This window comes from Phascolarctos cinereus, unplaced genomic scaffold, assembly GCF_003287225.1.
Source record: "Phascolarctos cinereus isolate Bilbo 61053 unplaced genomic scaffold, phaCin_HiC Scaffold_5;HRSCAF=322, whole genome shotgun sequence".
NCBI lineage: Eukaryota > Metazoa > Chordata > Mammalia > Diprotodontia > Phascolarctidae > Phascolarctos > Phascolarctos cinereus.
This window is the reverse complement of record NW_027555958.1, coordinates 316,686,511-316,714,323: the sequence shown is the minus strand read 5'-3', so window position 1 is coordinate 316,714,323 and position 27,813 is coordinate 316,686,511. Positions and strand designations below refer to the sequence as shown.

General features: G+C 39.6%; 1 protein-coding gene across 1 annotated transcript in view; it reads right to left on the bottom strand.

Annotated features, from left to right (window-relative positions):
• DHX40 (DEAH-box helicase 40) overlaps nt 1-27,813 on the bottom strand; it is a 49,915-nt gene that overhangs the window by 9,394 nt on the left and 12,708 nt on the right. The window contains exons 6-12 of the mRNA XM_020991952.2: nt 27,196-27,262; nt 23,909-24,040; nt 15,313-15,412; nt 13,381-13,467; nt 13,026-13,208; nt 6,639-6,719; nt 5,502-5,659 (exon numbers count right to left, since the gene is read on the bottom strand). Of these exons, the coding sequence (XP_020847611.1) occupies nt 5,502-5,659; nt 6,639-6,719; nt 13,026-13,208; nt 13,381-13,467; nt 15,313-15,412; nt 23,909-24,040; nt 27,196-27,262 (808 nt within the window). The remainder of the gene's footprint in view (nt 1-5,501; nt 5,660-6,638; nt 6,720-13,025; nt 13,209-13,380; nt 13,468-15,312; nt 15,413-23,908; nt 24,041-27,195; nt 27,263-27,813) is intronic.

Genomic DNA, 27,813 nt, shown 5'->3' with positions numbered 1-27,813 from the left:
CCTTCCAATCCTCCCAGGGGGTTCTGTTTATTAATCCAAATAAATCTAATAGACAGAATTTCAGGAAGCCAGGGGGATATTTTAGTGGAAAGGGGACCTGGCCATCTCTGTGAGAGGGGAGGGTGAGTACTGCCAAGTAGGAATGGGAAGAGATCCAAGCACTCGGCATAATGCGGTATCTTGCAGCACTTCACCTTGCCCTTATAATATTCTTTTATATTCCTGGTGAATAACAGATGAGTTGTCCCTTTTTCACCACTTATCACACTACCATACCTGCAATTTTCTTCAGTTAAAAAAAATAGCCCCTCTCCCCAGTCATTTTATTTGCAGTCCTAGCCAGTGAAAATAAATAGATACTGGTGAATTGGAGCAGCCACAGTGGCAACAAGACAGGGATATAACTGCTGAATTCTTCAGAGTCATCAGTCAATTCTATCACAATCGATAGTGGAAAAAGCTTTGCAGAGAATGCTTCAGCAACTCGAGCATTTAGCACAGACAAAGGAGCAGGCCATCCAGGTTACAGTATCACATAGGTGAAAACTGTCCTTTGTTTTCCAGAGCTCTCACAAAGGAACACACAGTGGCTAGCTTTAGGTGGGAGATATAAGAATTAACTCGACATTTTTTGGGTTATAAATGTCCTTAACCAAGTCACATTTTCCAGCTAAAAAGAATGCATCCTTTCCTCTTCACCTTTCTTTGCTTCTTCAAGTTAATATCTGCATTAGTCCTTCCTGAATAAGCAGCTGACTACTGCAAGGCAGAGAATGGGGGCAGGGCACCAAGCTTTAAAAGGGTCACTTTATTTCTCAGGCTGGACCACAATTTTCCAATTTGAGGATAGTTAGTCTAAGCATACCATTTCATTTTGACTAGGAGGAAAATGTAAATACACATAGCTAGTCTTCAATCACCAAGGCCCAACCCAGACGGGGTTTTACAGATTAAAGTGAGCCCATAAATAGTACTAAAAAACAAACCTATATCAATTGATAATAGATTCTGGAACACTGGGGGGATAAGATCTCAGCAAGTACCATGGAAGGAAGGAAGGAGGAAGAAAGACAGGGAGGGAAGAAGGGAGGAGAAGGAGGAGAAAGAAAGGGGAAAGGAAAGAAAAGAAACAAAGAGAAGAGAAAGAGAAAGAAAAAAACAGGACTGCATTATACAGCAGCTTTATTTAGTTCCTGAAGACCAGACTCAAGATTACAAAGACCTGGGTCAGAACTGAAGAGAAAGGTGTCAATCTTCTAACACCCCCTACAGAAAGAAAAGGTCATTCACACCACTTACAGTCATAGCTTGATATTTAGCTCTACAGGAATAGCAAGGATCTTGAGCAGTCCTAGGTCAGAATCTTGGATGACCAAGGTCACTCTGCCCTGGGTTCTCTCTCTTGCCTATTAGCATAATTGACATCAAAGACAAATCTCCTTCATGAATTAGAAATCCTGCAGCTCAGCCTTTTCCTCTATATTTGCGAAAACAAAACAAAACAAAAAAAATCTCTGCAGCTCTCAGCTACTGCAGTGAAAATATCAAATAAGAACTTCCAGGATCTAAGAACTATATCAATGATTTCCAGACCACAAAAACACAAACAGTAGGAAACAGGAATGAGAAAGACATTTTGTTGTTTTTAAAACAATGCTTTGTTTTTATCACTTTATTAATCCCCATAAGCTTAGATAATCTAACAGAAGGTAAAAATAGGTAATGTTCAGTTAGAGGGCCAAAGAAAGCTATCAGTGTGGACCTAATTTAAATGCCTTACTACAACTTTAAAGAATAAATAAGCAGTCACTGATTTCATCTACTACAAAGTCATAAATATGGGGATTTTATTTGCTTTTGATCTCTTAGATATTTTCTTTCTTAAGTATCTTTAACTCAAGCATTTTAAAATGCCAACTGACGCTATTATATTCTACCACATACAGAGCTCTATATTAGAAAAGGGAGGTGGGAAGCAAGGGAAGGGGAGGGGAAACCAAAGCATGCCTTTCCAAGCCTTGTGGTTTATCGGTAAAGATTCCTGACTTCATGGGGGTGGGGAATCCCTCCACCCATGCAGATAGAATCTCTCCATGCAATAGCAGATTCTTTACAAATTGCCTTAGCAAGGAAAAATTCCTGACCTGGTGGCCCAACTTGTGGTGATGGGCCTCTCTGAACCTGGCTGTGGGAGGCACAAGTTATCTATTAGAGGAGCTGTGGTGGAGGCGAAGTGGCGCTGTTAACAAAAGCTCATGGAGGGTGACAAAAACCTCTTAACAGGTGAATGTAAAATTAACATGTCAGCAAAAGCCACGTCAAGAACTGGCATCAAAAAGGAAATCTGGGAGAAGGTACCCTGAAGGCTGAGCATCTACGAGTTCCCCAAAGTGATCATTTATTATCTAAAGAGCTGAAGGGCTGAAATCTCTTGCCTGCTGATTCAGCAAAATGGAGTTAATTCATCACTGATATACCACAATAAGGCAAAGGTCTTCTATACTAACTTCCTTTACCAGGACAAGCAAATAAAAATCTTTCGGCCAGAAACATTCCAAAGATCCTGTGGCCAAAGGATAACAAGAGCTGGAGCCTTTCACCTCAGTGATCTGCCCAAGATGGCGCTGTCTGTATACTCAGTGGGTATTTAAACACTCAGTGGACTGTGAAACCGAAGCGCTGTTTTAGGATTATTTGGGGCCCACACGAAATGCAGGCAATGTGCATGTTGTGCCCAGTACTCTCTTGGGGCCAGAGCAGATAAGAGTTCACGTGAGGAATTTTAATCTCAGAATTAGACCTGCAGACTACCTCCCTCCACCCAAATTCTTCCCTTCTCATTCCATAACCTTTGTTTTCTCTTCTTGCTTTGTTTATTTCTTCCTCCAAAACCGAGAGATGAATAAAACTTCTCCCTCTCAGAGCATTTCAAAACACTATTGGTTCTTGTTATCAGTGGACAGTTCAGGAGAAATAGCTGCCTAATCTCTAGTTTAAAAAAACCAACAACAACCACGTAGCAGGTGTTACATAGGAGAACGTGTGTTCTGAAATATTTACCTGAGATGAGACACTGGAGTTTCTGAGACTTGGGAGGGAGTGATGGTTAAACATGCCTCCCGTGTACCAAAAAAGAGCTGGTGGGCAATGGGTGCAGAACAAAGCATGGCCTCACTTTGAGACAGGCACAGTGTCCTGGTTTTTTCTGCTTAGTTGTACTTATCACAGGATTGCAGGAGAATAGATGTGGCCTGGCAAGAAGCCTCACATGCCATCTAGTACAACTGATGAGGAAACCAAGGCCCACGGAGGAGGATAAATGATTGGTCCGCGTTCACATGACCCAACAGGTTATAAGAGAGGGTGCTACTGTGTGTGTGCTGGGAGAGAGTCGAGGGAAATGACAATGACACTAAAAAAGAGAAGGCAACAACAATGACAAAGTAAAAGCGACAAGTCAGCAGCAGATGCAGGAAGTCATCGTCAGACAGGTTTTCAAGCACTGAAAGGTGGTACCCTAGCAATAATTCAGCATTCCATGTTATGTCGGTAGCCCTGGAGGAATATTCCAATACTCCAACGGATTTCTTTGATGCAGGATTTCCTTCTGGTGATTCACACAGTAGCCTTAGACCTGCCAGGCCACCCTGTTGGATTGCTGTGTTCTGCCCTAAGTTGACCATAGGGGCTCACTCACTTACCCAATGTTCTGGGGGCCTTCCTTTCACTCTCTTGACATCACAATGATACTGACAGGACATGTGGGCTCTTTCTCTGGTTATCTCATGTGACTAGCACATATTCATGTTTTTAAAAATAGGGGCTAATGATTTAGAGAGAAGTGTGGGGGACCTTCAGATCACTTGATATGACAAGCTACTCTCCTTCAACGTGATTCTGCACCCAGTTTATTGTCTTATTTGATTCTGGGCCCAGTTTATCATCAATCTTACTGTCTAAAATGTATGAGTTGAGGGACCAGCTCTATGGGTTGTCTATCCAACTCCACACCATAATCTGGATAATGGGCATTCTTTATCCACATGTTGAAAAGAAAAGAAAAACAGCACTGCCCTGTGCAGCAGCTTTATTTAGTTCTTGAGGATCAGACTCAAGATTAGAAAGACCTAGAGATCAGAACCTCAGAGAAAAAGTGCCAATTCCCTGGCCCTACCTCTGTAACATATCTGGTAATGTCACTCCTCTGCTCAAAAATCTTCAGTGACTCCCTAGTGCCTACCATAAAAATTCAAACCAATCATCCTGGCCCTGAAGGCAACCAGGTGCAAATCTACATTTCTAATCTTATCTTATGCCACTCCCTTCTGCATACTTTACATTTTAGCCGAACTGGACTACTCACTGGTCAGCAAAAGCACCTTGTCAATTAGTGCATATGGTTCCTCACGCATGAAATGTGTGGTTCCCTCCTTCTCCCTTCATATTAAATGTAATGCCTATAGACTGACTTTTGTATCCTAGGAGGGACAAAAAAGAAAATTCACATAGGAAAGTTAGATTTTTCAGTCCCCTCAATACTGTCACACCTTAAGAGCCAAGTGCTATTTGAATTAGTTCTTCCAAAAAGTATGCACTGAGTCTGTGATTTATTAGCATGTGATTTGTTAGGGATGGTGGACTCTTCACATTAAGATAGCCATCCATCTATGACTCAGTAGCCAAATAATTCCTAGGGAACTATCAGAGGAACATGGAATTGAAGGATATGCCCAGTATCTCATAATTAATAAGTGTCAGAAAGTGGGGTGCTACTGACTCCCAATTATTCACTATGCAACATTTCCTGACTTCTGTACAATAAAGGTTTACAAATGTACTCAGCATAATAAACATGCAAAATATAGTTACCTCAAAAATACTAAAATTGTTGGTGGTGGGAGGGTAGAAAAAAGAAGAGGTTTACATGATAATTTTGTTGCATATTTGAAAGGAATAGCAAGTTGTGCTTAGTAGATTTGCAGTTTCATGTACATCTTTTTTATTGTACTATTGTATGGAAATACTTGGGTTTTTTAAAAAAATTTATTTTGATTTATCAATAATCACTTCCATAATCTTTTTTTTTTTTTTTAGGCAATTGAGGTTAAGTCACTTGCCCAGGGTCACACAGCTACTAAGTGTCAAGTGTTTGGTCTGAGGCCGGATTTGAACTCAGGTACTCCTGACTTCAGGGCCGGTGCTCTATCCACTGCGCCACCTAGCTGCCCCTCCATAAGCTTTTGGGTTTTAAATTTTTCTCCCCTTCCTTTCCCACCTCCTTCCCCAAGACATGCACAATCTGATATAGGCTATACATACAAATTCCTATTAACAAAATATCTGTTTTATTCCATAAATATATATTAATGTAAAAAAACCTAAATGAGAAAAATTTGTTAAAGACGTTCCTAGAACTATTCCCTTTCATTCTACTCTAACAACAAAGGTTAAGCACACTCCTCTCCAAAGTTAAAACAGGAATGGAGCACTTAATTTCTTACCAGGTCTAATGAAGATGTTTTCTACAGATAGCATGGCTGCTATTGGAAGCAGAAGATCTTCACAATCCAAAGAAGCAGCCTTTAGAATGGCACGGGTCAAATTTGGAGAGAGGGGAAACTCTGCCATTGATAAACCCAGTTTTGTCACATGGCCACTCCTTAGTAAGAGGAAAAAGTACTTAAGTTACTCTATTGTAGGGTAAGTCATATTTGTAAGGCAAATCAGGACAAACAAGAGAAAAGTCATTCTTTTCTTATAGATATATACAGCTGAAGATAACTAACAAATTACCCAGGGAGAGAAACAAACCTTCACCTAGCATACCTTTATTTAGGCAGACCTGCACAATGCTAGATATCCATATGTGAGCAGAAAGTACTTTTTTTTAAATTCAGATTTTATTTTACCTTCAGGTCTACATTCTCTCCTTCCTATCTCTCCTTCTCCATCTTCCCATTCAGAAAGCAAGAAAAGCAAAACTGTTACAGTCAAGCAAAACAAATTCCCATGTTGGCCAAGTCCCATCTCACTGCCCATTCCTCCCCCCCAAAAAAAGTGCCTCCCTTTGCACTTCTCCGTCAGGAGAGGGGAGCAGGTTTCATCCTGAGTCTTCTAGAATGTGGTTGATAATTGTGTTTCAGAGTTCCTAAGTCTAGAAAGTACTTCTGGTAAGAAAACTATACTCTAGCTTTGCCTTTCTAACATAGCCCAGGCTCTTTAAGGGAAAGCAAAGAGGTAAAGCAAAGCTTTGGTTCTACTAATAAGGAAGGTGCTTCCAGGCTGCCTCTGTGCCTTTTTCTGTCCCAACTTTGATGTTTTTGACCTTTTTTGATTCTCAAGAATTTAGCACACAGTAAACTCTTAATAAATGCTTGTTGGTTACCTGGGGGCCATTGGTTTGTAATTTAAATTCTCAAGAATGTTCTAGATTGTCAATCAACAGGACCAATACTGCGAAAGTGAGGCAAAAGTGGAGGTGGTGGATGTGAGAGTTGAGAGCTGGAGGGGCTGAAAGCCACAGTGTAGGAAGGATTAGGGACAGTGAAGCCAAAGGATTGGGATAAGAGAACAAATTAAGTGACTGATTTGCTAAACCCAGTTAAAATCACGATAAGGAAATAAAATTTGTTTCTTACCTGTCGATAGCATCACATTGATAGAGATGTTTAAGAGCCTCTAAAATAAGTTTCTCATCAGGCCGCTCCAAATAGGGAAACCTAGGTATGTAAATGAGATACAAAAAGAGGTGACATTACTTGAAGTGCCTTAACCAACATCACCCAGTTTCACAAGTCAATTTCTTTTGAGAATTAAGGTTTAAGAGAAATAATATCTTCAACAAAATCTGATTCCTGACTCTCTCTTTCCTGCATCCCTTTCTCCACCTATCCAAATCTTACCCATACTTCAAAGTCCAGCTTAAGCTCTACCTCTTTCAGAAAACTTTTAGAGACTTACTGTACCCCACATTTTCCCCCTTCTCTGAACTCCTCCTGTTTTTGTAGTTACTGACTTTTAAAAGTGAAAAGGACCTTAAAAGCCATTAGTTCAACTTCCTATCTAATGCAAGAATTTGCTTGATAACACTCTTTACAAATGATCAGCCAGTCTCTCTTTTAATACTTCGAGTAACAGCAGGCTTAAGAGACATGTGAATTGCAGTGCCCCAGGCCGTTGGCCCTGCTTTGGGGCTCAGCACCTCTGCATCATTGATCTGGGTTAGCAACTCCTGAGAATGGCTAATCAATCAGTAAACATTTATTAAGTTCCTAGTATGTTCTAGGAACTGTGTTTAGCACTGAGGATACAAAAAGATGCAAAAGACAGTCCCTGACCTCAAGGAGCTTACAATTTAATGAAGAAGAAAATGTTCAAACAAATACATACAAAGCAAACTACATATAGGATAAATGGGAAATAACTAACAGAGGGAAGGCACTTGAATTAAGAGAGGTTGGGAAAGACTTCCTGTAGAAAATGGGATTTTACTGGGACTTACAGGAAGCTCAGGGAGAGCAGACAGAGAGAGAGAAAATGCCCACAGTTGAGGGATGGAGTGTCTTGTTTGTGGAATAGTCAGGAGGCCAGTGTCACTGGATTGAAGATTACATGGTGGAGAGTAAAATCTAAGAAGACTGCTAAGGCAGGACGGGCTGGGTTATGAAGGGCTCTCAATGACAAACAGAACATTTTGTATTTGATCCTGGAGCTGATAGGAAGCCATTGGAGTTTACTGAATAGGAAAGCGACATGGTCAGACCTGTGCTTTAGGAAAATCATTTTGACGGCTGAATGGAGGATACATTGAAGGGGAGAGAGAGTTGAGGCAGGTGACTACTACTTCTGCTATTGCAACATTCCAGGCCTGAGTGGTGGCAGCCATCCCCACTAATGCCAAATAAGCTTCCATCTATGGAGCAGGCAAAGCATTCTGAGGAGACAGGAGACAGCAGGTGCCAGGCAAGTCAAACCATGGCCACTAACTCAATCACTACTTCCCTTCAGGCCCTGATGGAGATAGACCCTGGCTTGGAACCCAAGAGGCCTGGAAATAGCAGTACTCCTCAGACTCCTGGTCTGGTTCCAGCCCAGGGCCCACAGCCATCACTGAGGAGAACAAACTGGAGAGAAGGCCAACCTGCTTCACCAGTACAAACACCCACAACTGACCAACTGCTGCCAACAGGCAGACACACCCAAGAACCTCAGGAGGGGCAGCACCCCTCCAGCCCAGCTCCTGCAGCCATCACCTCAGAAGAAACTGCTGTGGACATGAGACCCAGCAATTGCTTTCACCGAAGCTATACAATACTGGGTATAGAAAATTCTCACCACCAGAGTCCTTAGCCCTGTCTAACAGTTCAACATCAGAAATGAATATAATGTTAGCAGTGGAAATGGCATCAAAGAAGATGCATTACCATTTGCTTTGCTATTGCGCCGATGCCCATGGGACCTTTCCAACTGATGTGTAGCTGAGATCTCTTGTATATGTTATCTCCTCCATTAGAATGCTCCTTGAGAGCAAGGACTATCTCTGCTTTTATATTTGTATCTCTCGTGCTCAGCACACATGATGCTTTACATATATTAAGCCTTTAATAAATGGTTTTTTTATATTCATTCTTTTATATTCATTATATTCATGACAAAGAGCTCACTGCCAGGAAAGGCAAAGCGTTCTATCAGTTTGCCACTCCAGCTGCTAAAGTCTTCTCCTTCACCATTAGTTTAAGTTTTTCTGGCCTTAGAACAAGGCAGTACACATTTTCTCCTTCTACAGAGCATCCCTTCAAACACTGAAAGACAGCTTTTATATCTCCCCATTGTATTCTCTGGTTCAGGCTAAATGTTTCTCATTCTTCCAACTACTCCTGACATGACATGGCTTCCACACCCCTTTACCAGGTGGGCTATATTTCTAGTCATCAAATCTTAACTATATTTTTTATAAACCACCTAAATTTTGCTCCAGGTCAAGGGCACACATTTGATATGTTCTCTTTTCTTCTTAAGACAGACTCCACAAGGGCATGGTCACTTTTCCCCACCAAGGTTCTGTTACTTCTATATTGCCAACTAGTTTTTCCTTGTGGGTGAGAATTACATTCAGAAGAGCAGTTCGCCTTGCTGCTCCCTTGATCTACTGAGGGATCAAATTTTTGGTAAAGTAAAAAAAAATGCTTCCAGGGCTCAACAGGAGCAGAATTAGATTCCCAGGAGGCTGGGCATCACGACTGCAGCCTGCTTCTCTACTATTCTGTCTGTTCCGTACAATGAGCGCCATAACACTTTGTTTCAAATATTTGTCTTTTCTCATGAACAAGAATGTAAGCTTCGTGAAAACTGTGCCATAACTTTTTTGGTCTCCTCTGTCACCCGGCCCATAAATAAATGCTCAATGACATCATGTTAACATGACTTTCCGGCTGAGTTCCAGTTCTGCCATTTATTAATTACGTGACTTTGGACAAGTCATTTCAACTCCCTGAGCTTCAGGTTCCTCCTCTATCAAATGAAGGGGCTATACTAAATGGACTTTTTTTTCAATCAGCAAAAAATCTGCCTTCTCTCTCTCCTACCTTTTTCCCTCAATGAAAAAGAAAGAAGAACAAACCCCTCTTACAAATATGAATGGTCAAGCAAAATAAATTTCCACACTGGCCATATCCAAAAAAGTCTTGGAACCAGTATTTGCACTTCAAAGTTTCCACCTAGCTCTGGTCTCTTTATAAGGAAGGCTGAGAAGTCTCTATTTCATTAAAGATTCATTTTTCCTTTCCAGGATTATACTTAGTTTTTCCGAGTAAGTTATTCTTGGTTGTAAGCCTGTATCTTTTGCTCTCTGGAATACTGTATTCCAAGTTCTCCACTCCTTTAATCATCTCATTCTGCATTCTGAGTCCTTCACCTTTCTTCAGGAGGTGGATGGCATGTTTTGACATGAGTCATTTAGAATCGTGGTTAGTCACTGGGCTGATCAAAATTCCCACGTCTTTCAAAGTTGTTTTCACGATATTATTGTCATAATAAATTGTTCTTCGGGCTCTGTTCACTTCACTCTGCATCAGTCTGTACTAGTCTTCTCAGGTTTCTCTGAAGCCATTCACTTCATTATTTCTTAGAGCACAACAGTACTCCATCACATTTATATACCATAACTTTTTCACCCTTCCCTAATCAGACTTCCTCTCCCCACAAGTTTCTGAAGCTTTGCTACTCCAAAAAGAGCTGCTGTAAATATTTTTGTATTTCCTCAGAATTTATTTTGCTTAGGACTACTCCCTCCCCTGATTTACTTTCCATCTTATTCCTCCCTTTTCTTTCTCTCATTTCCTTTCTGTTCTCTTGTTTAATAGGATATCTATCCAACTCTGTGTGTGTATTCTTCCTTCCTGTGATCCATTTAGTTAACATCTTTCCTCCTTGTTGTATAGATTTCTACTTATGTACTCTCATTATGTGAGATAATTTTCTCTAACCTTCTGCTCTTTCCCCACCTAGTTTATTCCTCTTCTCCCTTTCCATTCTCCTTGTATGATCATCAAAGAATAACAGAACCACTCTCATGTCCTATATCTATTTAGACTTCCTTTATGTTCCCTGATGATGACAGAGTTCAGGGGAGACATGTATTTCACTTTCCTATATTACCACGTAAACAGTTTATCCTCGTTTAGTCCCTTATAATTGCTTGATCATATTTGCTTTTTTATGTCTCTCTCTTTTTTTTTTTTAGTGAGGCAATTGGGGTTAAGTGACTTGCCCAGACTCACACAGCTAGGAAATATTATGTGTCAGAGGTCAGATTTGAACTCAGGTCCTCCTGACTCCAGGGCCGGTGCTCTATCCACTACACCACCTAGCTGCCCTTTGCTTTTTTATGTCTCTTGATGCCAGTGTTTGCACTTCAAACTTTCTACCTAGCTCTGGTTTCTTCATGAGGAATGCTTAGAAGTCCTCTGTTTCATTTAAGATTCATTTTTTCTTTCTAAGATTATACTTAGTTTTTCTGGGTAAGTTATTCTTGGTTATAAGCCTATATCTTTTGCCCTCTGGAATACTGTATTCCAAGTTCTCCACTCCTTTAAAGTGGTGGCTGCTAAATCATGTGTGATCCTGACCATGGCTCCTCAATGCTTGAATTCCTTCTATTTCTAGATTTTGATTACAATATTCCAGGGAGTTTTCATTTTGGGGTTTCTTTTGGGAAGTAGATTAAGTAGATTTGTTTTTCTATTTCTATTTTGTCCTCTGGTTCTAACAGATCTAGGCAGTTTTCTTTTATGATTTCTTGAAATATGATACCTAGGCTCCTTTTTTTGGTCATGGTTTTCAGGTAGTCTAATGATTCTTAGAGTGTCTCTTCTTGTTCTGTTTTCCAAGTCAGTGGTTGCTATGAGATAACTTATATTTTCTTCTATATTTCTAGTCATTTGACTTTCTTTAATATTTGTTTCATGGAGTCATTATCTTCTATTTGGTTCATTATAATTTTCAGGAGTTTATAGCTTGGGTAAGGTTTTATACCTCTTGTGCCAACCTGTTAATTCCCTTAACAATTCTTTCTTCTATAATACTCATTTCCTTTCCAATTTTTTTTCCTTTAGTGCTCTTATTTCACTTATAAAAGAATTTTCACTTATAAAAGAATTATTGCTTCAGCTCCTCCAGGAATTCTAATTTAATTTGGGCCCAAGCTATATTTTTCTTTGTTGCTTTGCTTGTAGATGTTTTGGAGTTATTCTTTTCTTCTGGATTTGTGTCTTGAAGCACCTGTTACCATGATAGCTTTTTATGGTGAGATTCTCTGCACACTCATGTTAGGGAATGTCTTGGTTGGTTGCTGCTTTCTTGGGGTATTGAGTATTTTGAAATACTATTGAATATATTATTGAATTATTCCAGGATCTTAGTTCAGACTAGAGACCTGCAAGCTTTCAGTGCTCCCAAAGTAGTCTGATCCAAGGCAGTCTGATTGTTGGTCTCCTTGGTCTAAATTCTACAAATCTGTGACCTGGGTTTGGGTCTAAGCAACAGGCCTGTGGGTTCACCCTATTGGGAGTTTCAGCAGACTGCTCCTGGACTCAGTCACTAGCAGCCAAGTGAAAAGCTTTGTTGGTTCAGAGGATAGAACTGTAGGTTTCCCATTGGTCTGAAATTCCTGACCTGATTATTCCTCTGCATGCTTTGGACTGGGTTGGAGGCTATTCTTGGGGGTCTGGGCTGCACAGCTGCTGCTTGCTTCTGAACTTGCTTCTTGTTCAGTACACAGCCTAGGGCCCACTGCTGCTCCTCATTCTGGAACATCACTCTCAGGCACATGGCCCCACCTAAATTTACCCCAGATCTGGATTTTGATCTTGAATCCACCTAGGACTGGGTACACACTAACAGCACTGCCAGCGTGGCCATTCTTTGGCACCCTACACAATTTGAGGTTTCTCTATACTGCATTTGAGACCTCTTCTTATCCTGGTACGCAGTTTCTCCCTACGCTGGAAGGTTCTATTCCTGGCCAGATCCCATCCCTGCTCTCTGCAGACTTCTCTGTCTCTTCATGTTGATCTGAGCTGAAAAAATGATTGACTGTAATTTTTTCTTTGATTTCCAGATCAGACTTGGTCTCCTACTGTTCCACCTCTGGACTAAATGATTTCAAAGTTCCTTTCCAAATCCAACATTCCAAGAATCTGTGATTTAGGACCCTCTACTGTAAATGCCACTAAAACCAAGCTGCAGACACCTAGTGCTCAAAACAAACATGGACACCAGGTGCATCCTTATAAGTAAAAGTTCAAATTCTGGCAAGGGATCAGCCTCAACATTTTCTAAAGTCATCTGGGAATTAGGAACTGACTACTTTTTATTTTGTTAGACCAGAACTTTAGAAAGAACAGAAAACTTTAGAAAGAATGGAGAGCAATGACTCAACCCGTGTAAATGTAAAAGGACAACATTTCTCAAGGGACTCAAAAGTATAATTCATCGTGACCCTATCTTTGTCTGAGCTGTCTTCATACCTTATGACATCATGAATGGCAAGGCACTTCAGGGTCAAAATCACTGATGTTAAACTAGTTCTTTTAATCTCAGGGATCATATAGTCAGGCATACACTGGTCCCAGAAATCCTGATTGTAGATTCGAAAGCAAGTACCAGAGGAAGTTCTGCCAGCCCGACCAGTTCGTTGCATTGCCTCACTCCTTTCAAAATCAAGCAAAATTTTAAAAAACAAAAATTACAAAAAGTTTTTTGAAAAACTCTTTTTGTTTTCCCAACAATATCACCTCCCACCATTTTCTGCCTTCCCCTCCCAACTCCAAGAACCATTCCTACCAAATGTTTTTTGAATGAAAGCAGTACAGGGAAACTTACTTTGAAATTGGAACCACCTCAAGCATATCCAGCCCTAACCTGGGATTATGATTTAACTGCTTCACAAAGCCACCATCTACCACATATCTGAAGAAAACAGAAGTAAGTTAATTCTCTGAGGAATATAAAGTTTCCAAACAGTTTAGGTATTTCCTTTCTCTTTGGTTACTTACAAAAATTTGGCTTCTTATATCACTTAATGATTAGACTACGGCTTTAGTTTAGTCATTCTTACCCTTTCTTATGCTCACTAAGAGGTGTGAATTTCTCCACTATATACTTTATTGTCACTGCCCACTATATACGTTAGCTCATTTTAAAGCTTGGCTCTGAGCTATTCTTGTGGGCTCTAAATCTAATTCTCACTCAGTCTCTAGTTCACATCGCTTCTATAAAACAGAACATTAGATGTTGGATATGACACAATTGATTAAGAAAAACAAGTTAGGATAGCAGTAAAAGAAAGTAAGGATCTATTTTTTTCACCTCTGTAACCTCTCACCCTCCCTGGGAAAGAAAAAGATTTGGGGGAAAGGAGGTGATCATCAACTTCTCTGAATCAAGTGCCACTCCCCTCTTCTGTGCCTTTAGAGGAAATTAATTTTAAAAGGAAAGGTAAGGGGAAGAAAAAACAAAAATGAGAGATAAGAAACAAATATAAGGGTCTTTCAGGTATTAGTGATCATTTCTTTCTGCTGGAACATAAACAATAACTATATTTTTGAGTCTACTTTTCCAAAGGCAAAAAAATGTGGACAAAAATCTGGACAAAAGGTGGTATCACTGGGAAATACCCCTCAAGAGGCCTAACTCAGCTGTCTGAGGCTATTGATTTGGGCCTTAAATTCTCAAGAATTTTATGTTTTTCCAGAAGGTTAGCCAAAAATAATTTGTTGGCAATAAAAATATTTAAGCACAAATTTTAAAAATCCCAATGACATAGCAATTAGGATCCAGTACTTTATAATTCAATTCAATACAACAAACATTTATTCTGCAACATGCAAAGCATATTATATACTGTGTAAAGAAAACAATGTACCATGCAAGGAATGTTATGCACCATCATGCACCATGCAATCATGCAAAGCTTATTATATAAGATGTAAGGTATATTATGTAAGGTGTATTAAGCAAGGAATGCTATGCACCATGCAAGAAAAACTATGTATCATGCAATGCATACTATGTACCATGTAAGGAATGCTATGCACCACAAAAACATATTATGTACCATGCAAGACATATTATGCACCATGCACAGAATGCTATACATCATGCCTACTATGTGCCAATGACATCACAACAGTGACTAAAAATAGGATAGATCTACTTTCAGATGAACACTTAGGACAAACATTACCTTGGTGACTATATAGCTACTGGGGAGTAAAGGATAACAAATATTTGTTGCATTAAAAGGATTATAGGTTCCGAAAAAGATATGTCTGACGATGGGAGCATGGAATTAAAGACTTGGCTTTGGATTCCTTATTTAGTGAAACACAAGCACTATCACAGACAGTCTGAAACTGGGAAAAGGAAGACATGTGCTTCCAACTGGTTATAGAAGGTAAACTGATAGTTTCTGATCTCTCACCATTTCTTGTTTATAAGAGTAAGTTAAAGGGGTTAATAACCAACCATGTAAATTACAAGATTGAAAATCTACAGAAGATGGCTAAAGCAGAAACTATTTTGCATGAGCATACATATTTGTAAAGGGTTTCGTTTTTCTTGCTTCCTCAGTGGCTGGGGAAAGGGGAAGGAGAAGAAGAAAAAAAAAATTGGAACTAAAAATAAAATTGAATTTAGGGGAAAAAAAGAGAAAAAAAAAAGAAAATCTACATGAGAAAGGAGGAACGGAGAGGCAAAATAATTCAGTTAAGCTAAGAGGTTCCTGAAACCTAAGAAAGTGGTCAAGAACTATACCTGATTCCATCTATTGTTAAAGATGTGGCAGAAATATTTGTAGATACTACACATTTTCTAATGCCGGGTGGTGGTGGCAAAAATATTCTTCTTTGTTGTTCTAAAATCAAGGTGAAAATAAAATTTGTATTAACAATCAATCAATAAACATTTATTAAGCACCTACTAAAAATGAGGCACGAGGGTAGGTGTTGGAGATACAAAGAATGAAATAATCCTTACTGTCAAGAAGTTTACATTCTAACGTGTGTGTATATGTATATATACACATGAATATGGTATGTAGTCTAACATTCACACATGTATATGTGCATATATGGATTTAAATGAAATTCAAGCTTTATACACAGATATTCTATACTGGGCAATAATTACACAGGTATAACTGTCTTAAGCTTATTAATGAATTTGAATTCAAAGCATAAGAGAAAAAAAACATTTCTCCAAGATACACTTTATTGTTGAATTCTGGAGTGAAGAACTATTATAATGCTCTATAACGTAAGCTGAAATCCAGAAAGTTCTAGAAAGCAAATTTATAGAAAGCTATGAACTGCAGAGAGCCTTTAAAACAGATTTATAGATAACTTAAAAAAAATTTCTCTGTAAGAGTTAATTTTTTTTAAAGCCAAAAAAATAGAAATGATTTTTAAACTTTTTTTTTTCTATTAGCCATATCATTTTAGAGTTGGAGGGGACATGAGGAATCACAGAATCATAGATAGATAGCTGGCAGGCTACCTTAGAGAAAATTTAGTCCAACCTGGTTATTTTACAAATTAGGAAGCTGAGGTCCATTGGGGTTTAAAATTAATTGCCCAGGGTCTTATGGGTAGTTTGACCACTAATCCAGTCTCCATCCCAATACAAAAATTCTTGACAATGATAAGCCAGTCAACCTCTGCTGAAATATTTTCAATAACACAGAATTCCTTGCCACAAACAGCAGTCTGTTCTATGACTATGCTGCTATGCTGTTAGGAAATCAAGAATCTTTTCTCTGCATTGAAGTGAAAATTCTGTGGAGGTACAAATTCCCCTAATCTGTAGAATCTTAATACCATAACTTGTCCTATTTACTTCACATGGTAACTATGAAGCAAAGCAACCTTAAAATGCTATATAAATTTGACCTATTTATATTATCAACACAATGGACTACTATAATAAGTGATAAAATGACAAATATAAAGAAATTTTGGAAGAAAGTAACATGAAAGTCAAATAATAGAATCAGAAAAACAGAATACATATTATAATAACATACAAAGAAAAATGTATCAACAAATACAGAGGTGAACACACAAGAAAAGAGAATGAAAAGGGGCATGGAAGAAGTCATTCGTAAGCTGTGATTGATGTTTGATATAATGAAATTCATGCAGAAAGTGTAAGAAGCTGTAAACATATGCTTAACTGGTTTTGTTCTGTTAAATACATAATCATGCAATTTTTGAAATTAAAAATAATCCTAACACTGAATTGGATAGAAAAATAACGTGAAAGCCCTTCCCTCAATTATAAGAGTAAATACATTTCATAGATCAGCTAACAATCTGCACAAAGTAAAAATGCTCCATTCTGTTTATTTTTTCGTTTTTTCTTTTTAATTTTTTTGGCTAGGCAATGGGGTTAAGTGACTTGCCCAGGGTCACAGAGCTAGTGAATGTTATGTGTCTGAGGCCGCATTTGAACTCAGGTCCTTCTGAATCCAGGGCCGGTGCTCTATCCACTGCGCCACCTACTGCCCTGATTCTGTTTATTTTTTATTTTAAATGGTCTAGTCTATTTTTAATCTACTCATTCATAGTAAGTGCTTAATAAATGCTTGTTGACTGACTGCCTTTTCAAAATCCACTAACTGTGAACAAAACTGTTGTGATTCTCTCTTCATTCCTGTTAATGCCATTAGAGCTACCTAAAAAGCTTCAAGACTGCTGCTCTGATATGTTTCACAAGTCAGGCTTCTGGCATTCACCTTGTGGTGGTACATAATTATCACCACACTCTTTGGTTATACTTTTTTTTTTAAAGAAGAAACCAGCAGAGATTTGTTTAAAGTATTATCCAAAAATCTTCCCCACTAGAACATACATTCCTTGAGAGCAGGAATTGTTTCATTCTTTGTATCTGTACCCCCACCATCTAACAGTGCTTGTCACATTGGTACTGAATAAATGTAATGAATCACTTGGTAAGATCCCAAAGAAACAAAGTGTTGACAGAAAAAAGATTCATCTCTGTAAAAATATTCAGAGTTGTTCTATTTGTAATAACAAAAAAACTGGAAACAACCTCCATGCCCAGCAACTGGAGAATGACTGAATTCTGGAGCTGTAACTCGGAATTCTAGCACTGGAGGCAAATTCAGTTGTGGTAGAGTTATTTCGTTGGAGATAGGATCCACGGTATGATCTGTACCTGCAAATGGTCATGTGGTAGAGGAAAAATGATGACAAAGGTCACGGGAGTTGAAGAGGTTAAGGATGCCAAGTTGTTTGGGGGGTTGGGGTGGGGAGATTTGAGGTGGAGGAGATTATGAGGTTGGAATTGAATTTATTGGGAAGGAGAAACCTAGAGGCCTGTAGATGATAAGAACAAGAATCTAGACAGAATGGGGCAAACTTTAAAGGCACAGCAGTGGCTGCTGTGTCACAATGGTGGGAGAGGGGTCTGAAAATGACAGTGGAGAGCAAGGAGCATTCCATGTCCTCCTCCTGGCGCTGTGAGTATGACACAAGTGCAGGAGAGATAGGTGTTGTCTTTAGGAGAAAACTAGGTTGCAGTGAGTACCACAAGATAGAAGGAATGTAAAAGGGAAAGATCTAAGAAAAAGGATGGTTGGTTAATAATAGAGGAGTATTTTGGAAAGGGAGTACAGAGGAAGATAAGAGACTGGAGAAAGCTAGGGTCAAGGTTATTATGGGGCAGAAGGGGTAACAGCAGAAGGGCTAATAGGCATCCTGCTTTTAACACTGATGCCCCAATTCTAGAGGTCCTGTGTGGCTTGGATTCCCAGGTCATTTGATCAATCAACAAGCGTTTATTGCCAGGCCCTGTGCTAGGCCCCAGAGGTACAAAGGAAAAAAAAAACCAGCCTCTTCCCTCAAAAAGCTTACATTTGATTAAGGGAGTCCACATGTACCTACCAAGTACACACAAAACACGCACGTAATAAAATACTAGGTAATTTAGGGAGATTAGAATAGCACATGCAGCTGAGGTTCAGGAAAGGTCTCAGGCAGAAGCTGGTGTTTGAGCTGAGTTTTGAAGAAAGCAGACACTCTACTACACGGAGGCAAGGAAAGCCTTTCACAACATGAAGGGAACATGGTAGAGAGACTGGAGTAGAATGCAAGCTGGCCGCCCGATCAGAAGAAGATTCCCCAAAACTCCTTCATGCCTACTCCAGAAAAACCACACAACATAATGATCAAGAAATGCAACAAGAAACTTCTTCCACCACAGAACTGCACAAAAAGTCAGTCAGAAGCTCGTGGGCAATAGGAAAAGGAGGCCCACCAGCAAGTTCAGTGCCTAGTGTCAAGGCAAGGCATGCATATTTAAGAAGCAGCCCTCCCCCCCCAAAAAAAAGAGAGACATGTACATTTCAAATTGCTTCAAAGAGCAACCAAGCCCCAAGTCAAAAAGATAAACATTTTAATTAAGTCCTGGTTCCATAAGTGACTGTATAGCAGGCAAATGATCCAGGAGCCTCCCAGGGCAATCAGGGACAGGGCAAAGGAGCAGTCTGGGGCAAAACTGTGAGTGCAGAGGCAGCAGGAGGGAAGGCTCCCCAGAGAAGGCCCCAGGGTAGGCAGAAAGCCAGAGGGGGGCACCTAGGAGGAGACCAGGAACAGAAGCAGGGGCCGGGGAGGCACTGCAATGCTAAGATTACAGTTATCCCCTCCACAAGGAGACTTTCCCCATCTCAGTTTCAATATATTGCAGGCTGGCATAAGAAATTAGATGCAAATATTTTTGGAATTTTGTGGAGGCTGCAGAGACACATGAAGGCCAGCTGACAACGCAGAGCCTTAAGACCAAGTACTTAATCCAAATTTTACAATTAGCTACTGTAAACACCCCATAAAAGAAAAAGTTCAGACTTCTTTTGGTACAAAGGGAGAGCCAAAACATTTTATGCGGATCTTCAGATAGGAGGCACTACGCCCCTAGCCCCAGGGATGTGGAAGGGTTAACTTAGACCCGCCCAGGTGCCCAGGGGCTACGGGAGCCCCCTGCACCAGGTCACAGTGTTTTGAACCATAAAGGCACAGTAGGGTGGGGTGGGGCCTAACTCCAGGAGGTGGAGGTCAGCTCAAGAACCCAGGGCGAGCCCAAGCAGGGCCTACCACTCTCACCAAAAGTGCTAGTTCTCATCTTCCATCTTTCTTCACTTTCTGAGGTTAAAATCCTATCTACAATTAGTACTGTTGAGATTTAGGGCTGCTAGGACCCCAAAATAGTGATACGTAGGTAGTGTCCGAAAGAATTCGACCCAAGCCTTCTTCCAGCCAAAGACAAGGTTTATTAAAACACTGATAGAGGGTGGGTGTGATTCTAACAATCCACCATATTGTCCAGACTCTTAAGGAATCTGAGCCCCTTAACAGAGGGGAGATGGATCTTATATATACAAAGACTGTGGGAGGTCTGGGCTGACTGGGAGAAGGGCTCTAGGGAAGATCTTGATGGGAGTGGCAAGTAGGCTGGGGTGACTGGGAGGGAGAATGGGGTCTAGATATGATCTAGGGTAGGAAGTAGCCAGAGAGGTAACAGATAATTGGGAGGTTGGGAGTAGGCCACAACGAAAGGGCAGTTGAGAGGATTATAGTCTCAGGCGAATACCAGAGACTTGACCATGTGGAAAAGTCCTGGGCTTTTCCTTTTTGGGGTCCAGATACAAAGACACAGACTTTTCACTGTAGGGGTTTGGATCCCATCTCCATCCATACCTCTACTTCCTTTCCTCTCATTCTTTTCCTAACTCTGCAGTCTGGCTTCTGACCTGATCATTCAAATGAAACTGCTTTCTTCTCTTAACTGCCAAATTTCATGGCCTTTTCTTAATCCTCATCCTTCTTATTATAAGAAATTACTTAAGAAAACTTTTCAGAATTAAGCATTTAAAGGACTTTAACAAGGAAAAAACCTAAGATTCAACTCTCTTACCCAATTTATAGTCAAATTCCAATACTACAACAACAAGGGAAAAAATGCTGTAAGAGGAAAGAAATTAAATACCAAAGGGACATTGGTCAGGACCACAGACTTCTCAAGGAAAAAGAGGACAAATGGAGAAATTAAACTGTGATATTTGCAAAGTTAAGAAGTGAACTGTCTATCCAGTATATCAAGGAAAGGGCTGGATATTTAAGAAACAGACACACAAAGACTTTGTTCTAAGTCTTCTTCATTTAAAGAAGTTATCAAACAGCAACCAAGACCCAAATAAAAGAGATAAACATTTAAAACAAAGAGTACCACAAATGACTATTTATAAGCATATATTTAGAAGGTTGCAAAGCAAGGGCAGATGTTTTATTTTCAAAATGCTGTACTTAAGAAAAATAAAGGCTATACTATTTTTAAAAAATAAAATAATACTTCTCAAATAAAAATAAACTACTAACTAAATGTGAGAACCTATAGATTATTGGCTAATCTACTAAATATTTTAAAAATATGCTTCAAATAATGAAGGGGGAAAAGATGAGGCGGAAAAAAGGAAAGGTAGTCCAAGTTTTTTTTTTACTACAAAAGTTTTTAAGAATATGAGAAAAGACTTTTTCTAAGCTGTGGTTAATAAAAATAATAAGAAATGTTGTATTTCCCTAAAACACACACATACCACTTTGAAAGACTTGAGAATGCTGATCAATGCAATAACTAACCACAGTTCAAGAAGACTGATGATGAAGTGTGCTTGAACCCATCACCTCAGAGAAAGCTGATGGACTTAAGATAAAAAATACAACACTTCTTTTCACATACTGCCAATGTGGGGATTTGTTTTGTTTAATAATGTCTAATGCCCACTCTATTTGGTGTGTAAGTTCAGAATCAAGATAAAAATAATATTAAAAATAGATTGGAAGAAGATGAGACCAGAAGCAGGAGGAAAAGTAAAAGGATATTGTAGTGTTTCAAGTGTGAGATAATAAAGACTGCTAAGGTGAGAGAAGTGGGAATGGGAAAGGAGAAGTGCAAGAAACACTGCAAAAGATGAGCCATTCCCCCAATAAATAAGTGGTCAAAAGATATAAACAAGCAATTCTTAAGTGAAGAATGCAAGCAGTCAACAGCCACATAAAAAAAAACACCCAACATCCACAATTACTACTAATAACAGAAATGCAAATCAAGACAATTCTGAGATTCTACCTCACGCCCATTTTTGAGCAAAGATGAAAAATAAAAAGAAAAGAAGCAATTATTGGAGGGGTTTGGGAGGTCAGACACACCAGTACGCTATTTAAAGAGCTGTGAAATGGTTCAATCATTCCGCAAAGCAATTTAGAATTACACCTCAAAAGTCACTAGTCTGTCTATACCCCTTGATTCAGCAACATTAGTATTAAATTTCTATCCAAAGGAAATCAGAGACAAATGGAAAGGTCCTTTTTGAAGAAGGACAGCTGAACAAACTGTGGCATATGAATGCAATGGAATTTTCTTGTGCCTTAAGCAATATGAGAGATTCAGAGAAACATGGAAAGACTTGTATGAATTAACAGGGAAGTAGGTAAGGAAATTTTGTTTTTGTTTGTTCTCAGCCTAATCTTTCTCTGTCCCATGGGCCATTACCTTTCCTAGGCGTGGTCCTTCCTCCTATGTGTTATCTCCTAATTGCATCCCTTCCCTACCCATTCCAAGCCCTACTTCAGAGGTTTTAGTTCCATCCCCAGTATGAAGAGGTTGATGGGGCTGCCCTACCTTAGAGATATCACCCCACGACCCAGTGACAAGGTAGAAAGGGTCAGTGGATGCTCTAATCCCCTTCCTTTGTTGTTCTTATGTTTTCATCCCTAGGGTATATCTCTGGTGAAGCCATGTAGGCTTCTCTTTAACATACCAAATAAAAGTGCCTCTCTCTCTCTCTTCTTTCTTTCTTTTCTTTCTCTTTCTTTCTTTCTTTCTTTCTTTCTTTCTTTCTTTCTTTCTTTCTTTCCTTCTTTCGTTCTTTCTTTCGTTCTTTCTTTCGTTCTTTCTTTCTTTCTTTCTTTCTTTCTTTCTTTCTTTCTTTCTTTCTTTCTTTCTTTCTTGCTTGGCTAGGAAATGGGGTTAAGTGGCTTGCTCAGGCTCACATAGCTAATAAGTGTCAAGTGTCTGGTCTGAGACTGAATGTTTGAACTCAGGTCCTCCTGACTCCAGGGGCAGTGCTCTATCCGCTATGCCACCTTGCTGCCCTGAGCCTATTTCGTTCAATGTTGACTGACTCATATAATTCTTCTACAAAGCCCTATTTAGTCCTACCGATGGATTGTGACACTAGAAAAGCACTAATGAGCCTTAAATAGCTTCACATCCAATTGTCAACTATAACACAAACACGTGTAATGGCACCAGAAGTCCAATCTGTAGAAAACAAGGAGTCATCTAAACAGATGCCCCCAGATTCTGTTGACAAAAACAGAAAAACATAGATGTGGGCTATGAGTACTCAGAACCCTGAGGTCAAGGACAGGGAGCTACTTATAAGATCATGAAGCAGCATTTGGTCTGACCATTTGACATCAGAATATTATTCTAAATTTGGAGTGTTTTGACAGATAATAATAATCTAATTCAAATAAGCTGAGAGCACATCAAATCTAAAGTCGACTATATTCAATAATCCTTGTAAATTAAAAGTTTTTTTAGACTTGGAGTCAGAAGCCTTGGGTTCAAAGAGTAACTTCTGTCACTTACAAGCTGTGTGACCTTAGGCCAGTCACTTAACTTCTCTGGATCCAAGTTGCGTCCTTTGTCAAATAAGGAGGTTGAATCAGATGATCTCTAAGGTTTCTTCCAACTCTAAAATCCTGAGGTCCTAAATGGGATATAAACCCATTTCCATAGGCCAGATGCTACCACAACTACCTATAGCAACAATAACCTCTCTAAACCTTGGTCACATCCTTCAATCAATACTCACCCAGCACGACCAAATAATCTGGAGTTAAATCTGGAATTCCATGTAATAGAATGGGCCCATTCTATTTATTTTTAAAAATACATTTAACTGACTAAAAGAAGCTATGCACTGAGTTTTGTCTCAGATATAATTGGAAACACAACATCTCTGGATATTTAGCAGCTGTAACCAAACTCTGTGCAGTCTCAAAGGTGTGACCATCACCATAAGACAGCCTTCCTTCCACATGGAGTCCACTCTGGCTTTTATTCTGGTGACTGACTGAGGATACAACTCAACATGGCATAGCATGGCTAAGAAATAAAACTGGTTTTCAATGCTTCTGGAAAAGTGATCACAGATATCCTCTGTTCCCATCAAACCAAATGTAAAAGAGCTTCTCTTGTACTCTCAAGTGCAAAAACTCACTTCAGACAAAATTCCTACATGATAAAAACTTATAAGATAGATTAGTACCTGTTGGCATTGCTCCATATAATGGCAATATCAGCAAACCATCTACAGAGTTGTCTTGAACATCATACTGGTAATCAATAGCCTCTGCCTTCTGGAAAAGTAATTCACAAGTTCTCTCAATTTCTGACTGGCCTAAAATGGGTGGAAAGAAAAAATTCATACGCACCTGAAGAGTAAAATTAACGTAAGGCTATAATCACGAGTGGGTTAGAAATAGCCTGTCATCATATGTGTTAAATGTACTACACAAGACCTGGGTTCGAGCCCAGCCTCTGACAGGTCACACCCAGGCACCTCTCTCACAATCTGAGCAGTACAGAAGGCGCTGGCCTTCATCGGCAGAGGGACTCCCTCAGGGGGAGCACTCTGCACTGCTGAGATCACAAGCCCCGTTCTCGTCATGTCTCTGTCCGTAGACTACATGGGCGGAGGAGAAGAGAGGAGAGAGGACTCAGCTCAGAGTCAGGAAGCTTCAGACTCTGCCTCCAACAATTCCTAGCTGTGTAACTCTCACACTCGTGGTGCCTCTGCCAACTCCTCTGAGTTGCCTATCCTGACAAGGTTACAGATCCTTTGTGGCTGGTTGCACAGTGGATAGAGCACTGGGCCTGGAGTCAGGAAGACCTCAGTTCAAATCTGGCCTCAGACACTTATTAGCTCTGTGACCCTGGGTAAGTCACTTAACCTCAGTTTGCCTCTGTTTCCTCATCCGTAAAATGAGGACAATAATGGTATCTGACTCCCAGAGTTATTGAGAGAATCAAACAAGATAACACTTATAAAGTGCTTAGTGAACTTTATTTGTTGATTTTTTTTTTTGACGTGGCAGTTGGGGTTAAGTGACTTGCCCAGAGTCACACAGCTAGTGAGTGTTATGTGTCTGAGGCTGGATTGGAATTCAGGTCCTCCTGACTCCAGGGGCCGGTGCTCTATCCACTGCGCCACCGAGCAGCCCCTGCTTAGCAAGCTTTAAAACACTATATAAATGCTAGCGATTATTGTTGTTGTTCTTTCAAATTTAGGCTATACAAACAACAACAGAACTTCATAAAAGTATCCAGCTAAGGTGAGAAGGGACACAATAGATGAACTATCATTTTGTGAAAATCTATTATTTTTAAGTGAAACTGTATAGTTATAAGGATCAAGTGTGCTCCAACAAAGAGGTGAGAAAACAGATCTCCTTTCTTTGTAGAGGGATAGGTGTGTAATGTAGCAGATCCTGTCAGACTGAGTTGATGTGTTGGTTAAATTTGCTGAAATGCTTTTTTTCCCTTTTGTTTATTATTCTTTGTTATATTTGGAGGAAGAGATGGGGAAGGAATGTTATTCAGAAATTAAGCTGATGGAAAACAAAAGACAGGGGTCACTAGGTGATGCAGTGGATATAGTGCTAGGCTTGGAGTCAGGAAGACTCATCACTTAACCCTGTTTGCCTCAGTTTCCTCATCTGTAAAATGAGCTGGAGAAGGAAATGACAAAGCACTCCAGTAACTGTACCAAGAAAACTCCAATGGGGTTACAGAGTGTTGGGCACAACTGAAAAATGATTTAACAAGAAAAACCCAAGAAATATTAATAAAAAAATTTTAAAATGCTTCTTTCAAAATATAGTTTGGATTGCGGTTTTAATCCTCATTTTGTCTGGGTTGAGACCATTAAATTTGCAATTAAAAATTAGTAAAATAAGTTAATAAAGATCCTCACAAGGGACAGGAGAGGCAGCAAGGGGCTATGAAAGAACACCTACTGGACCAGGGGTGAGAAGACCTGAGTTTTAATCCTGGCTATACCAATACCTATACCTATAACTAGCTTAACTTAGATAAGTCCCTAAAATTTCCAAAGGATTAAGAATAGAAATCTCACAGTGAAAAAAATTAAGCTCATAACTCTAAACCTCTTGAATTTTCTCCCCTCAGATTGTGTTGTTTTTTTTCTCTTTTTTTTATTACAAACTTGACAAACATCAACATTTCCACATACAAAGACCAGAAAAAGTGGACAGATTATGAAATGTGACCCTCTTTTAAGAGTGAGGAATGAGTAAATGTAAGTAAGAGTAAATGAGTGATTATGAAATGTGACCTTCTTCTTCTTTTTTTTTTTTGCTTTTAGGCAATTGGGGTTAAGTGACTTGCCCAGGGTCACACAGCTAGTACGTGTCAAGTGTTTGGTCTGGGGCCGGATTTGAACTCAGGTCCTCCTGACTTCAGGGCTGGTGCTCTATCCACTGCGCCACCTAGCTGCCCCAATGTGACCTTCTTTTAAGAGGGAGGTGTGTGATTCTTTTTTTAAGTATAGCTTTTTAAAAAAAAGTATATCATAAATTTAAAAACAGTAGTACTCACTCTGCCCTGCTTGTTTGTGATCCCTTCTGAATCTCCATCTACTTTGTTCTGCATATTTTTAAATGTTTCATCGACATTCTTTTGTTTTCTTTTTTTTTGCATTACTATGACTATCCATTCCCCCTCACTATTCTCCCCATCCCTTATAATTTATTAATACATTACTTGGAGTAAGATGATAGGGTGATGAAAAGGGCCAATATATATAGATGGGCCTTTATATATAGTAGGCATCTAACAAATGGTTGCTGAATTGAACTGAATGGACAGAGAAGTCAGTCCAAGAGCAACTGCCTCTCTCAGGCTGTCTGAGGCTCCCTAAGAAGAACAGATCCTTAGCCTGCCTCATTTCTGACATTAGGACAAGTCAGGAGTAGGAGGCGAGACAATAAAATGACTCATTCCTGTTAACAGGATGCTCAATAGTTACCCTAGTTTGGAATTTTAACTGTTCTAATTTTAAACTCCAAAGAGCTGCCATAAGTGATTCTGTGAACCACACATTTGTCACATCACATCCAGGAGTCACAAAGGGCCTCAGCACAGCAACATCCCACCATGGCAAGAAGAAAGTTGCTGCTGGGATAGAGCTCTGGGATGCTGTGGCCATTCAGGCCTGCCTGGAAGTCTGTCAAATGATGGGGACAAAACAGTACAAAAGGACTGATCATAGGTCCATCTCCACTAAGTTCAAACATTATTTTTATAATTATACAAATAAATAATAAATAATTAGCATTATTTTCAGATTCTTCTGCCATACATACAGGTGGCAGTGTTGTTGGTACAGAGTTTTTACACACAGGCACGCAAAACTAAATTTAGCTCATTTGACAAAGGCTATGGCAAAGCTCCCTAGATCTCCTGACTCATTACATGCCTCACTGCTGCTCTTTACATGCAGTAAGAAATGAGAACATGAAGGGGAATCCTCACCTGTCAGAAATACCAAGATGTCTCCAGCCGATTCATTCAAATGGATTTCTATAGTCACTTTTACAACCTAGAGAAAACAAGAAGCAAAAGTTGCATCAGCCTAGGGCAATCAGGGATTATCCCTTTGCTCCACAAAAAATCCAACTTATCCCAGGTAAAGCTGTCCTGTATACAACATTTCATCTGCAAAGGGATCTGACATAGAAGGCAATATTGGATTGTTCTCATCTGTTTTTCCTCATTAGATTTCGCTTGCCCTTGTGGGAAAATTCCATTAATGCACTGCCTCCTTAGCAAGAAAATCTAGATCTACGGTCTATACCCTCTAGGTCTTCAAGTGTGGCCCTCTGACTGAATCCAAAAACTTCATAGAATAAATCTCCTTAATAAAAGGATCTGTTCTGTAAAACTTGGACTCAGTCAAAAGGCTGCACCTAGAAGGCCACATATGTGCCTCTGCATGGGCTATTCATGACTGGAATACATCCCCTCCTCACCTCTGACTCTTAGAATCCCTAGTTTCCTTCTAAACTCAGCTCAGCTTCCACTTCCCAATCAGGCCTATTCTGATCTTCCAGTTGTTAATGCTCTTACCTCAAGATAGTACTTTGTATTTAC